The sequence below is a fragment of the Myiozetetes cayanensis genome, unplaced genomic scaffold (assembly GCF_022539395.1).
Source record: "Myiozetetes cayanensis isolate MyiCay16 unplaced genomic scaffold, myiCay2020 scf21, whole genome shotgun sequence".
Taxonomy (NCBI): domain Eukaryota; kingdom Metazoa; phylum Chordata; class Aves; order Passeriformes; family Tyrannidae; genus Myiozetetes; species Myiozetetes cayanensis.
The window spans coordinates 1,288,207-1,303,171 of NW_026087423.1; the positions used below are offsets into that span (position 1 = coordinate 1,288,207).

The 14,965-nt window shown below is 51.3% G+C and overlaps 1 protein-coding gene across 1 annotated transcript; it reads left to right on the plus strand.

The window, feature by feature from the left end:
* Window positions 1-175: 175 nt before the first annotated feature.
* On the plus strand, window positions 176-13,551 carry SF3A1 (splicing factor 3a subunit 1). Its single transcript, XM_050318256.1, has 16 exons — window positions 176-365; window positions 2,532-2,644; window positions 3,775-3,979; window positions 4,780-5,037; window positions 5,434-5,508; window positions 6,092-6,242; window positions 6,659-6,852; window positions 7,475-7,592; window positions 7,694-7,879; window positions 8,261-8,382; window positions 8,519-8,761; window positions 9,447-9,657; window positions 10,369-10,523; window positions 11,561-11,662; window positions 11,844-11,915; window positions 12,900-13,551. The coding sequence occupies exons 1-16, from the start codon at window positions 300-302 to the stop codon at window positions 12,999-13,001; spliced, it is 2,373 nt and encodes a 790-aa protein (XP_050174213.1). The 5' UTR covers window positions 176-299; the 3' UTR covers window positions 13,002-13,551.
* The last annotated feature ends 1,414 nt before the right edge of the window (window positions 13,552-14,965 follow it).

Below are 14,965 nucleotides of genomic sequence, written 5' to 3' on the forward strand. Positions count from 1 at the left end.
GCGATGCCCCCCCCGGCCCGTAGTGGTACGCGCCGCTCTGGGGGGGCTCCCCCCGCGGAGCCCGCTCATGGTACGGCCCGCAGCGCGCGCGCTCTGTGTCGTGTTCCCTCCTCCCGCTCCCGGCACTCTGCGCCCCCTGGCGGTGCTGCGTCACTTCCGCTGCGCACGCGCAACGCCAGGCCCGCGGCCGCCATTTCGCCCGCGTCGGTGCCGCTGTCGCGACAGGGCCCGGACGGTCCCGACAGGCCCCGATCGACTCCCGGCTGCCCCTGATCGGCCCCGCCTTGCCCAGCAGCACCATGCCGGCCGGACCCGTGCAGGCCGTGCCTCCGGCGCAGCCCGCGCCCCCCGCCGAGAGCAAACCGGTGCGGGAGGGGGAGCCGTGAGGGGATGGGGGCTGTGAGGGGATGGGGGGTGTGACGGGGGTAAAACGAGACGGAAGGTGCGAGCTGTGGCCGCTCGCACTGAGCCCTCGGTGCGGGTGTGGCAGGCGGGAGTCCCGCCCTGTGCGCGGCTGGTTCGGAGGGGATTGATCCCCCCGAGCCCTCAGGGGAGACCCCCCTGCAGAGCTGCCCCAGCCCTGGGAACAGCACAGGGAGCACGTGGAGCTGCTGGAGAGAGCCCAGAGGAGGCCACGGAGATGCTGCCAGGGCTGGAGCCCCTCTGCTCTGGAGCCAGGCTGGGACAGCTGGGGGGGTTCACCTGGAGAAGAGAAGGCTCCAGGGAGACCTGAGAGCCCCTTGCAGGGCCTAAAGGGGCTCCAGGAGAGCTGGAGAGGGACTGGGGACAAGGGATGGAGGGACAGGACACAGGGAATGGCTTCCCACTGCCAGAGGGCAGGGATAGATGGGAGATTGGGAAGGGATTGTTGGCTGTGAAGGTGGTGAGGGGCTGGCCCAAGTTGCTCAGAGAAGCTGTAGCTGCTCCTGGATCCAAGGCCAGGCTGGATGAGGCTTGGAGCAACCTGGGCTGGTGGAAGGTGTCCCTGCCCGTGGCAGGGGGTGGGATGGGATGACCTTTAAGGTCCTTCTAACCCAAAGCATTCCAGGATTCCTCACCAGGCAGCTCCATCCTGCTGGGCCAGGTGGGTGCTGAGCCCTTTCCTGGCAGTGCTCCAGGGCTCGGATTGTGTTGGGTGTGGGGGATCACCGGGAGCTCTGGGAGCAGCCCTTGGAAGGATTAAACTCTCCGGGATCCTTTCTGTCTTGTCCTCATTCCTATTCTTCCCGCCCTTCCTGAAATGGGAATCCACTCCCACGCAGCTGGAGCTGCTGTCCCGACCCTCACACAGCAGCATCAGCCCTCGTGGAGATGGAGAGGAGCTGATCCCACTGAAATCCTTGGGTGATTGGGTGTATTAACACATTTAGGAGGGAAATCATGGCCTCTCCCCCCCAAAAAAACCCCATTAGTTTCATGCAGATGTTAACAAGGCAACTCAGCGTCTCCAGGGTGGTGCTGCCTGATCCTTCAGCTCCTCGGGATCGTGTTTTGAGGGGGAATGAAAACTAAAATTATTCATGGTACCCTTCTCTTTCAACACTCTTATTAAGGTCATATTTCTTGGAGTCGTGGAATGGTTTGGGTGGGAAGGGACCTTAAATCTCATCCAGTGCCACCCCCTGCCATGGGCAGGGACACCTTCCACCAGCCCAGGTCGCTCCAAGCCCTGTCCAACCTGGCCTTGGACACTCCCAGGGATCAGTTTGACTTGGGAGTGATTTCCCCTTGGAGTCCCCGTGGATTTGGCAGAGCTGGGAGCTTTACTGGGATTTTAAGTTTTCCCTGATGATCCCTGTTAGGATTATAAACGTTTCCCATAGACCTGTCCTGATTTATAACAGCTTTTCTTGGAAAGCTGCTTGGTGAGGGAAGGAGCAACATCTTTAGTTACCTGCAAAGATCAGCCTCTGGTTTTACTGGAATACAAAATCATCCACAGGGAGGGTTCTGGGATTTTAGTTTGGCTCCTCCTGAGGTATCAGTGAGGAAAACCCCCTGCAGAGCTTTTCTCTATGAAACAGCTTCTGGTGCAACCACAGTAGGATTAAAAGCTGTGTTTTATTTCATGTGGACTTAATCACTCAGGTTTTACTTCCCTGTAGTCCCACACACCTCTAGGAATATTCAGAACTTCCACACCTGGTTGGGAACGCTGAGATGTTCCAGGATGTGTTGTTAGAGCCCCTTTAAATATTTGCAAAGCCACTCAGGGTCAAGGCTGAGGTGGTAAAAATGCCCTGAGGAATTGTTTTGATTCCCAAGGAGGGACCTCCCTTGCTGTCCTCCTGTCCCTGCCCCTGCAGTGGGTGCCCCTGGCAGGCAGACAAATGTCTCCCACCCTGAGAAACCCAGGAATTAATTAGTGGGATGGATGATTTGGGTTGTTCAGCCAGATCTTGTGTCAGGAAGGATTCAGTGCCTGGGGGGCTGAGGAGGAGGATGGATAAATGGCCCTGTGTTCCCTTGGGATTGCTGTTTGGAATGCCTAATTTTTGTAACCTTTTGTAATGAAATAATTGTTGTTACAGCCAGAAGAGGAGCCTAAAGAGGAAGCAGCACCAGCCAAGCCCGTGGTGGGAATCATTTACCCTCCTCCAGAGGTCAGGAATATTGTGGACAAGACTGCCAGCTTCGTAGCCAGGTAAATGACACTGGTCTGATGATTCCAGGGATTTTCATGCTCCTCCTCTTCAGTGCAGCTCCAGGAGCTGAAACAGGTCACAGTGCTGTGGTTTTATGTGAAGAGATTTTAAGGTTTGAGTCTGGCCCAGTGGGACTGGAAAAGAAACAACAGAATTCTACTGAAGAGGTGTAAGACACACTAGAGAAACTGGTGTAAAATGAATAAAATTCTTGTTAAAATGTGCAGTGTGTGGTGCAACAACCAGTAACAGGGCCTGTTCTGACTGATCAGAGGGGGAAAACAAATCCCAGCTGGAAAGGGAAGCTTTGTTATAGGTGATGGAGCCAAGAGGAGTCATGGCCATGTTTTAGTGCTGAAAGTGGTGGCTGTTGTGGGTTTAAGAGAACACACATTTAGTAAATGCTGCTCTAGTCAAAGATACTTATTGTGTAACTCATCTCTCAAACACTGCCAAGGAGTGTTGGCTGCCTCTGAGGATAAGGAAGGGACTGTGTTTATCCTTTGGGATTGTAAAGAGGAGGAGGTGGAGTGTCTAAACAAGACTGGGAGGTATCCAGGGAATATGAAGAGAAACACACTGTGGCAGCAGGGAATTTTCCCAAACTGCCCTAAAATAAACAGCTCATGCTTTGGGTGGGAGGAGTGGGTGGTACCTGGCCTGGGGCTCTCCTAAGTGTAGCACTCCAGGGTTGTCAGTCCCTGGACAGCCTCATGGTTTCCTGCTTTTTTCCCTTATATGATATTTCTGGAACTGAAAGTAGTCTTAAAATATTGTTAGTAGAGCAAATAAAATTGGTTTGGTAAATAATTTGTGAACTTCATCCAGTCAGTCCAGGAAAGGGCCTTTATGTGCAGGCCAGGTGAGATTGTGGGACACTTGTGAGTGAGTTTTTAGCTGCCTTAAGGAATATTCACATTAGAGACAGAATTAGGAGGACAGATGCCTTTAAGCTGTGTGTATCCAGCTGGCTGCTGTGCTGGCTGTGAGTTCCTGAGGGTTAAACTCCTCCCACGTGCACAGAAAACTGCTGAGAGGCTGATACCTTCACACATCTCACTCTGAAAAGAGACATTTGCACTTGAGTTGATGCCCATTCACTTCAACAATTTCTCTTCTTCCTCCCCAGAAACGGCCCAGAATTTGAGGCCCGAATTCGTCAGAATGAGATAAATAACCCAAAGTTCAACTTCCTGAACCCCAACGACCCCTACCATGCCTACTACCGGCACAAGGTCAGCGAGTTCAAGGAGGGCAAGGCCCAGGAGCCCTCAGCTGCCATCCCCAAGGTCATGCAGCAGCAGCAGAGTGCCCAGCAGCAGCTCCCACAGAAGGTGAGTGCTCCTTCCAGCTCTGGGGTGAAGAACTTGGCTGCTGAGGGGCGTTGTCACAGCCTGGGGTGGAGCAGCAGGCCTGAAAGTCAAGGAGGAGGAGTTGGTTCTACATTTGCCAAAAAGACAGCAGTGAGAGGCTTGGAGCTGAGCATCTTGGGCTTTGTTTTGATGCAGATGTGCATCCCCCAGGTGCTGGTAACTTATTAGAGTTGTGTTTGAAAGAACCAGTATATAATGGGTCCATTTTAATTACATTTATCTGTGTATTGACTGGGACAGTGCTTACACTTAGTGATCACTTGGGCTGGATGTGTTTAGGCCTCTTGCCAGAGGCATCCCTGGGAGTTCAGTTTGGATTTGCTGCACACACTGTTTTGTAGAAGCATTTCTTGCCAGAAGGATCAATTTCTCCTTAAAAGATGGAGAACAAAACGCTGCTCGTCTTTGTTCAGCTGTGCCTTTATATGTGCTGGCTGGCTGGGAAAAGGGCATGGACTGAACCCGAGGCTTGGCATGGCCAACAGCCAACAAACACTGTGTGGTTCTGATGGTCCTGCAGGGTTAAAGTGAAGTCCTGATGGTTTCCAGTTTTGTTTGAGCTTGGAGCAGCCTTTCTTCTGTAGTGTAAATACGGGGGGCCAGATAGACCCTGTGCTGCTGATTTTTCTCATCTGCACAGCCACCGGGATATCTTGACCGGTGTTGCTTTCCTGCAGCAGCTGAAGGAAAAATGGGTTCTCCTGAGTGTTTCCTAGTGGTTCCTTGCAGGAATTCACTGAGCTGTGTCCTTTCCCCCGCAGGTGCAGGCCCAGGTGATCCAGGAGACGGTGGTTCCGAAGGAGCCGCCCCCGGAGTTCGAGTTCATCGCGGACCCTCCGTCCATCTCCGCCTTCGACCTGGACGTGGTGAAGCTCACGGCGCAGTTCGTGGCTCGGAACGGCCGCCAGTTCCTCACTCAGCTCATGCAGAAGGAGCAGAGGAACTACCAGTTTGATTTCCTTCGCCCCCAGCACAGCCTCTTCAACTACTTCACCAAGCTGGTGGAGCAGTACACAAAGGTAGTCCTGGCAGGTTGATCCCTTCCACAGCAGTAGTGGGTTTGGAAGGCTGCTGAAGCCCTACCAACCAGCCAGGAGAAGTCCATCCTTTAAATCCTACCTTTCAGAGTGGATATTACACTGAGCACAGCGGGGTGTCACCTAAATGCACCACACACTATTGTAATATAAGTAAAAATTGTGGGGTTTTAAGTATAGAGGATAATTGGAGGCCACGAGTGAGGTTTTTTAAGTGCAGGGATGAGCAGTAAATAATGAGAGAGCTGCAGTAGAATAAATGGGACATAGCCCCGGGGGTCTGCTGGTATTTTTAGCAGTGTGGAAAGAGAATAATTGCTTTGAAGGAGGCTTTGGCACAATGAATTGTTACCAACTGTCGTGCAAAATATGTTTCAGATCTTGATCCCACCGAAGGGTTTACTCCTCAAGCTCAAGAAGGAGGCTGAAAATCCCAAGGAAGTCCTAGATCAGGTATTCCAGGAAAAATCTGCAAAATTGCTGAAGCGTTTTGGTTATGTTTTGAACCTTTTCTCTTTGCATGTTTTTGGCTTGCTGGCAGCAAATACAAATATACAGAGAATAAGATGGATGTGTCACTTGCTGTCACTTGAGTACAGAGGAGTGAGACTTGTAAACTACCAGCTGGTGTTGGTATTGGGAGTAGTTTTTGGCAGCACAGGGATACTGCACAACTTCCTCTCCAAGTGGTTACAAAGTGAAATCATGGAATATCCTGAGCTGGAAGGGATCCAAGAGGATCATCCAGTCCAACCCCTGGCCCTGCACAGACACCCCAACAATCCCACCCTGTCCCTCAGAGCGTTGTCCAAACCCTCCTGCAGCTCTGGCAGCCTTGGGGCTGTGCCCACTGCCCTGGGGAGCCTGTTCAGTGCCAACCACCCTCTGGGGGAAGAACCTTTCCCTGAGATCCAACCTGAGCCTGCCCTGACACAGCTCCAGCTGTTCTTCATTTCATTTGCAGTCCACAGGGAGTTGATCCATCCATAGTGATGGTTCCTGTCTGACGGTGTGTGCTTCGTGTCTGCTCCTGCAGGTGTATTACAGAGTGGAGTGGGCCAAGTTCCAGGAGCGAGAAAGGAAGAAGGAAGAGGAGGAGAAGGAGAAGGAACGTGTTGCGTATGCCCAGATTGATTGGCATGACTTTGTGGTTGTGGAAACAGTTGACTTCCAGCCCAGTGAGCAAGGTATTGATGTTAGGCATTGTAACCTCTATGAAACTGCCCCCTTTGAGCAGGGGACATGTCCTGAAGTGCCATTTTTAGACAGACATTGGGTTTTACAGCCTTTTATCCTTCAAGGATGAAAGGAAAAGCCTTACAGTGACAGTTTGCAGGGCTGTTGGTTCTTTTCTGGTGTGTCCACTTCCCCACTTCCACCAGGACAGCAGAGCTTGTCCCACTTTCTAATACTGTTACCATTTCTAATTCACTTCATGTGTCGTGTGGGTGTTGGTCTGTATAGACTCACCTCCCCTTCTGCATCCCTTGGCTCCCAGGGATTTTAATGCCACTGCTTTTCATTCAAGAAACTGGTATTTTTGTCTGTTCATAGAGCAAAGGAATGGGATAGAGAAACAGAAGCTCTGTTTTCTGCATTGTAGGGAATTTCCCTCCTCCCACCACTCCAGAAGAGTTGGGAGCTCGAATCCTGATCCAAGAGCGTTACGAGAAGTTTGGGGAGAGTGAGGAGGTAGAGATGGAGGTGGAGTCAGATGAGGAAGATGAAAAGCAAGAGAAAACTGATGAGCCCCCAGCCCAGCTGGATCAGGACACACAAGTGCAGGATATGGATGAGGTAACTGACCCATAGAATCAGCATTGCTTTTGTCATCTACAGTTTGTGTGGTTTGGGATGCTCTTCACTTGCACTGTAAGAACTTCTTTGCTTTCCTGAGGAAATGAAATTTCTCTCTGATGAAATCTCAAAACAACCTGCTTCTGCTGGAGTATGTGGTTTTTTTAATGTTTTCCATGACAATACAAGTCCCAAGAGAGAAATCCAGTGATTTTTTCATGCAGTGGTGCAGACTTTATATTTCTCTGATTAAGTCTCTTCAGGCTTTTTTCTGCCCAGAGCCTGGAACATTGACAGATGACTCATTTCAGACTCTGCCCACTGTAAGCTGTTTTTCTGGTAACAGGGAACAAGAGTGTGGTTAACCGTAAGCCCCTGCTTGCCAGGCTGTTGTAATGTGGAAGCTGAGGAGTATTTGCTTCCTCTTCTGGGTGTGCTGAATTTCTGGATCGTGGTTATCTGGAGGAGCCACTGCCATAGGTGTCCAGAGCCAAAGCAGCTCCGTTGCTCCGGAGCTGCGTGATCCATTCTCCCAGCACTGCGTAGGATTTTATGCCTCTCAGATCTTGTCTGTATTTGACTGCTGGAATTTGGTAATGGTTTTTGTTTTCTTTTAAATAAGGGCTCAGATGATGAAGATGAAGGTCAGAAGGTTCCTCCTCCTCCAGAAACCCCGATGCCACCCCCTCTTCCTCCCACACCGGATCAGGTCATTGTGCGGAAGGATTATGATCCCAAAGGTAAATCCAACTAGTGGGAAAAAGCACCCTTTATTTCTTCCTGAATAATCACAACCCATTTGTTTCTGGACTGCACCGACACTGTGGTTTTGCTTTCCTAGCCTCAAAACCATTACCACCCGCTCCGGCTCCGGATGAGTATCTGGTTTCTCCCATCACTGGAGAGAAAATTCCAGCCAGTAAGATGCAGGAGCACATGAGGATCGGCCTGCTGGATCCACGGTGGCTGGAGCAGCGCGACAGATCCATCCGGGAGAAGCAGAGCGACGACGAGGTCTACGCCCCAGGTCAGCCGAGCATTGACTGACACGGTTTGCTGGGTGAGGGCTGTGAGCACAGCCCCTCTCTGCCCCCAGGCCCCACTGACAGGGACAGTCTGAATTGATTGGGGTGTCCTTAATGTGCTGATTATTGAATACATTTGTCATTAGTACATTGAAGCTTTTTATAAAGTTAAACCTAAATATCTGTTGCTGGCCAGGATCTTTCTAAAGAGAAAGAAGGGGTCAGGAGTTGGACTTTGATGTTCTTTGTGGGTCCCTTCCAAGTGACCATAAAAAGAGCAGCACTCAGCTATTAAGTACCAAATAATTGAGAGATCAGTAACAGAGGCTTGATCATGTTTGGTTATATCTCTTGAGATAAGAACTGCTGTTTTTTTCTGTCAGGTTTGGATATTGAGAGCAGCCTGAAGCAGCTGGCAGAGCGCCGTACCGATATCTTCGGTGTAGAAGAGACTGCCATTGGTAAAAAGATCGGTGAAGAGGAAATCCAGAAACCAGAGGAAAAGGTAGAGTAGGAACTGGGGTTTTTAACAGGTCCCTGTATTGTGAATGCTCAGAGTTCTCGCTGTCAAGCTGCTCTCTGTGGATTTCTTTGCAGTCTGACCAGGTTGGGGTTATTCTGATTGATTTTTGTCCCCTCAGGTGACCTGGGATGGCCACTCAGGCAGCATGGCCCGCACACAACAGGCTGCTCAGGCCAACATCACTCTCCAAGAGCAAATCGAAGCCATTCACAAGGCCAAGGGCCTGGTGCCAGAGGATGACAGCAAGGAAAAGATCGGGCCCAGCAAACCCAACGAGATCCCCCAGCCACCCCCTCCTTCCTCAGCCTCCAATCCCCCCGCCAGCGCCCAGCCCATCACATCCGTCCCTCGTCCACCTACCGTGAGTGTTTGGGCTTCCAGAAGCCGGTTACTGGGGCTGTGGTAAATTAGGAGGGAGTCCTGAGGAAGGCCAGGGGTTATAACAGCAGGTGCTGACATGGAAGCACCCTTATATTGTGGGAAGTTCATGGTTTAAGTTTGGAAACATTACAGGAACCTTAGTGAACACAATGTTAAAAATGGAAAATAACCCTTAGTTTTTTTTATCCTTAGAGGTATCAAAAAGATTTGGATCAGCTGGGCAGGAGACAAACCTGGGCAGTGGGATCCTGGAGGCAGAGAGTGTAGCTAACAAAGGATGGGTGGGGGCCTTTGTAGGTGTAAAGTGATGTAGGACAAAAGCAGCTCCAGATAAGAAACATTCACAGGTGACTCAGTACCAGTGTTCCTGCCCCAAGGGATCTGCTGTGTGACTCCCAAATAGCAATTTTAAAAGAGAAACAAAGTGCCTGGAGGTCTGATCCTGGAGCAGGGAGGGAAGGAGGAACCATTTAATCTCTTAATGAGGCTTCTGTGCCTGTTCAGGACAGCTTGGGCTGCCCATATGGTGGAGCCATTAAGGCTCCCAGCAAGTCTGTGGCCAGCAGAACCTGTGGCCTGTGTCCCTGGATATTTGCATCAAGATTGTGACCAGCACTGGGCACTCCTGCACGTACCTGCTGAGGAAGTTCCCCCTCTCTCCCCAGATGCCCCCTCCTGTCCGTGCCGCCGTGGTCTCTGCCGTTCCGGTCATGCCTCGGCCCCCGATGACGTCCGTGGTCCGGCTGCCTCCGGGCTCCGTCATAGCCACCCCGATGCCCCCCATCATCCACACCCCCCGGATCAACGTGGTGCCCATGCCCCCCTCTGCTCCCCCCATCATGAGCCCCCGCCCACCGCCCATGATCGTACCCACAGGTCAGTGACATCCGCTTTTCCTGGGGAATTGTCGGGTCATTCCTTTATAACATGGGCTTGGAGGGTTTCTCCTTCTGTGCCCTGATACGGGTGTGTAACTGGGGCTGTGGCACTGGGGGTTTTGGGGTGTTTGATAGGGCTTATCTGGTATTGCTTTTGGGCTCGAGGCTCCTCCTGAACCATGAAATACAGGGAGTTCTGTGTCCCCTGGGAGCCTGCCCGGGTGAAAATTAAGAATCCAGGGTGAAGAGGAGCTGCCAGCACCCCAGTGGGTGTTGGAGCTCCTCACAGAAGCTGCTGCTGCAGGAGCAGAAGCTGTTTGCTGGCCCCTTCCCTCATTAGGTGCTTTGAAGTTAAAAAGCACAATGCAAAAATAAATTCTTCGTTTTTTTTCTCCTTCTTTTCTTTCCTAACTGGAGGAGCTGGCACCGCTGCATGCCAAACTGAGAGCGTGTTCTTTTTTTTGCAAGATCTGCAGGAAGCTCTCATGCCTTGTTATCTTTTCCTGGACCGCTTCCCAATATGAGCTCTCCGAATGTTTGAAGTCCGCATGTTTTGCTGTTGGTTGTAACTTCCTCCATGTATTGTGGCATTTATTTTCAGCCTTTGCTGCTTTGCTAAAAGCATTTTTTGCGTGAGGGGGTGTTTGCTGCATGCTCAGTGGGTGACTGTGGGTTGTGCTGTGTCTCCCATCCCATTCTCCCATTCCAGCGTTTGTCCCGGCACCTCCTGTGGCTCCGGTTCCGTCCCCGGCGCCGATGCCTCCCGTTCACCCCCCACCACCCATGGAGGATGAACCGGTCTCCAAGAAACTGAAGAGTGAGGATAGCCTGATTCCAGAGGAGGAATTCCTGCGCAGGAACAAGGTAAACACCTGTGGGGCAGAGCCCTGAACTCCCTGGGCTGTTCTGCTTTGCCCAGAGAGCCTGTAAAGTCAATTCCCTGCACAGAGAGGGGCTGATGTGCAAAAATATCTGGCAAGGGAGGGACTTCCCGAGGTGGCTCCTTCCTTCTGTCGTTCCTGAGCAAATCAAAGTGCTTTGTATCTTACTGGAAAGAGCTACACACAAGAGCTGAGTGGGATAGTGCTCTTCTGTAATTAAGGGCAGTGAGAGGCAGGTTATAATGTAAAGAAGAACTAAAGCTGCTAATGAGCTTTTAAGGAGAGGAGAGCTAAGCTGGAGATGCAATGAGATTAGAGTATCAATGCCAGCATGATAGTAGGGTAATGTGGTGTATTCCATAACAAGGTGAGCTAAATGTGAGCCTGAATTCCTTCCTTCCTGTTGCAAGAGGAGTTTTAAGTCCTTTAAGAAGGCCTGTATGGTTTTCCTGGGCATATTTAAATTAAACAACAGAGGAGAGATTTAGATGGGATATTGGGAAGGAATTCTTCCCTGTGAGGGTGGGGAGGCCCTGGCACAGGTTGCCCAGAGAAGCTGTGGCTGCCCCATCCCTGGAGGTGTCCCAGGCCGGGTTGGATGGGGTTTGGAGCAACCTGGGCTGGTGGAAGGTGTCCCTACCCATGGCAGGGGGTGAAACGAGATGAGCTCTAAGGTCCTTTCCAGCTCAAAGCAGTCTGGGATTCTGTGATTCTATGTGCACAGGGAAGCTGTCTCCTCTTTAATGCTTCACACATTCACTCTGTGATGCTAAGAGTGCATGTGATGCTCAGTGAATGGCACAGAAAAGGAAGGACTAAGGAGAGAAATCCAACTAAATGTTTTATTTTGAGAGCAGTGGAGTAACTTTCTCAGTGCTGAAGCAAATACATTTCAGTGTGTTTACCAAGAAACTAAGATATGTGAGTAGCTTGGGGAATAAACACTGAGTGTGGCGCTCTGTTATCACAGCCCTGAGCTCTGTGCCTGTGAGAGACATTAATTATCTGTGTTTCCCACAGGGCCCAGTCACGGTCAAAGTCCAGGTTCCCAACATGCAGGACAAGACGGAATGGAAGCTGAACGGCCAAGTACTGGTGTTCACCCTGCCCCTCTCAGACCAGGCACGTAGCTCATTAACCTGCCCTGCTCTCTGTGCTCCCTGTGGGAGCAGCAGGAGCCCTGCATGGCAGGGTGGGAGCTCTGCCTGCCCCCAGCTTCAGCCCTGTGGGGCTGCGTGGCTGGGGAGCAGGAATGGCTGTGCAGCAGGACACAAGCACTGAGAGAGCCCTTTGATGTCCCCAGGTGTCTGTTATAAAGGTTAAGATCCATGAGGCCACAGGGATGCCAGCTGGGAAGCAGAAGCTGCAGTATGAGGTGGGTATAAACCCTTCAGATTCTGTGTTACCTCAGTGATCTCTCACACACAAAACTTCCTGTGAAGAAAAATTGCAGTGTACAATTTAATGCACCCTGGGAATAGCGGAGGGAATGTTTTTGCTGCCTGCACAGCACACCTGGTGACAGGATTGCTTGCTGTTACAGCAGGACAGGCTTTCAGCAGGTGACATCAGCAGATCTTCCCGTTGTTGCTGCTGCACGAGTCCTCCAAGCTCGATGTGGCTTTCTCTGAAACGAGCCTGTTGTTTTATGAGGGTTTTTGTGACATTTAGCTGCAGCAGCCTGCTCCCACAGCTCTGCCGTGTGCTCCGGGAGGTGGGCGAGCCTTGGAACCCTGGCAGCTCTGAGCAGGCTCTCTCCAAAACACGGCAGGGACGAGCTCACTCTCTCTCACTCTCTTCCTCCGAGGCTGGAGCTGTCAGAAAGGCCCCGTTCCTTTTTAATGACTTGTTTCCAGTCATGCATGTGCCCAGGCAGGCACAACCTGCTGCCTAAGCAGTGAACTTTGTGCACTTATCTCCTCAAGAGTTCATCTGTGGGCAGATACTCTGTTAACCCTTAACGAGAAAGGAAGCTGAGCTGGTTATTTTTAAGGAGAAAAAAAAAAAAGGTGTGTGGAGTAGAGCCTGAGTAACTTCACATGTGGTGACTCCTGATCTTTGTGTTGTAGGAGCCACATTGTCTGTGTTGGCTGTGCTCATGCATTGTTCCACTGGTCTAGTAGAAGGTGTCCCTACCCATGGAAGGTCCCTTCCACCCCAAACCATTCCAGGATTCTATACCTGCCTCCTCCAATGTCCCTCCTGGACACCTGGATCTCTCCAGGGTCTTCAGAACCTGCAGTGTTCTGTTCCCAGCATACAGCCAGGAAAGCTCCATCTGGGTGGGATTTTGTGGGAAAGGTTGCTGCTCTGACTTCTTTTTGGTGGTTTTTTTTTTTTCCTTTTCTTCTCCCCTCAGGGCATCTTCATCAAGGATTCCAACTCCCTGGCTTATTACAACATGACGAGTGGCTCTCTGATTCACCTGGCACTCAAAGAGAGAGGAGGCAGGAAGAAATAGGAGCCGTGGAGTGCTGAGATGTAACGTGTCTGTGTTGTAACCCCGACCCTCCCAACCCTTCTCCCACTCCGGCCTTTTCAGGGCTGCACCTGCTGCCCCCAGCTCTAGTTTGAACCCCAGTTCAGATTGTTGTTGAGGGAGAGGAAGCTGATGGAGCCCTGAACTGTGTCAGTGTAGTGAGTAGTGTGTAGTGATCGATGTTTTGCTCGAGTGCCAGCTCTCCCTTGAATCCCCTCGGGAAGCAACATCAAGGTCACGCCCAGCTTAGTCTAGATCCATCTTTGAGGGATTTACAAAGGCCAGGAGCATCATCTGTCTACCCTCAGCACTCGCAGTTTCATTTAACCTCCTGCTAATTGAAAACTTCTCCACACACTTACTAAACTTGTTCTTGTTCTTTCCCTGTCTCGGGTCTTGCGCTGACCCTGACTTGGGAATTTTTCCTCCCTCGGCTTTACTGTGCGTGGCTGTTCTGTGATAAAGGAGATCTGGGTCTGCTCTGGACAGCCTGTGATTTGTTTTAATAAACATGCAGCTCTCCCTCCTTGGATTTGGGGTTTTTAATAGAGATGTGCCTGGTTTTGCAGCACTCGGATGGGGAAATACGTTGGGATTTGTAATTAAGCAGTTTATGATAGGAAATCCTCTTATTTTCTAGGAAAAGCTGCAAGAAAAGGGGTTTGTTGAAGTTTCTGTGGTCTTTCTCAGTCATTCCTGAAGGAATGCTTATGCCTGTTTGTGAGGGGGGAAAAAATACTCTGAACTTAGCAAGAATTTTATTGGAAAAAGTGATTTACACTTATATCCTGCAGCTGGAATCTCTTGGATCTGGAGAGCACGTGTGTCCGGAAAACAGATGATTCCTGGGCCTTCAGTCAGAGCTGTGTTACAGTTTGATAGAAACACAACACAGCAGAGTTAGTCCATGGAATCTGGTGCCCAGGTAGAGGAGGTGGGTGTCTGGGATTTAGGTACCTGTGGCTTTTTGGGAGAACCTAAAGCCATGGATTTATTATTATATATTTTTAGCAATGGTCAGTGCAGAGACATCCTGTTTACCTTATCCCGTGCTTAGGGAGAGAGGGATGAAGCAGGAGGGAAGAGCCAGCATCCTCCTGGCCCTGGTGTGCTCCTCTGGGATCCGGAGGAAGGCCTGTGGCTGTGGGGAAGGGGCTGGCACTGGCCCAGCCCAGGTGGCCAGTGGCCCAGCTGTTGTCCCTGACAGGTCCCCACGTGTCCCTGGCACAGCCTGCTCCCATCCCTGCTGCAGGACACCAAACTGGGAGCACAGGGACAGGTTGGAAGGGGCTGGGTGGGGGATGCGGGGTGCTCCCGCCCCGCAGGAAAGTGGGATAATCACTTCCCTTTTGCTTTAAAAGCCAGACAATAGGTACAGCCCTGGAGAAAACACTCGGCAGCCAGTGGGGTTTTCCAGAGCTGATACTAAAAAAACTGCCAAGAGAGCTCTGAAATGGAGAAGTTGTGTGTTTGTATCCGGGGCTGGGGCCGTGCTGAAGGTCACCCTGCCTTCCTTGTCCCTCTGCTTCGAGTGTGGTGCCCGTGGAGTTCTCTGGGATGGCTGTTCCCTCCACGTCCTGGTGCTTTGGTGACATTTTCAGCCAAGCCCCTTCCCACTGGAAATCCCTGGCATGGAGCCTTGCCAGCCTGTCTCCAGCTAAATCCAACCGATGGATGTTGTAACAGGCTCCGTGTGTGGATATGTGGTACAAAACAACCGCTATCCGAGCCTTCCACTTCCCACTCCAGTGGGAAGAACTGGCAGGGCCCAGCTGCCAGAAAAATCTGGAAGTAGGTTGAGTTGTTGCCCATTTTAAGGAACCTCATTCCCTCTTCCTTTGGCCTCCTGGCTGCAGTAACCCCCCCGTGCTGTGCTGCCAGAGGGATGAAGTGGAGCGCTGGGCTCTGGGAGAAGCATCTGGAGGTGGGATGGACCTGCCCCTGGA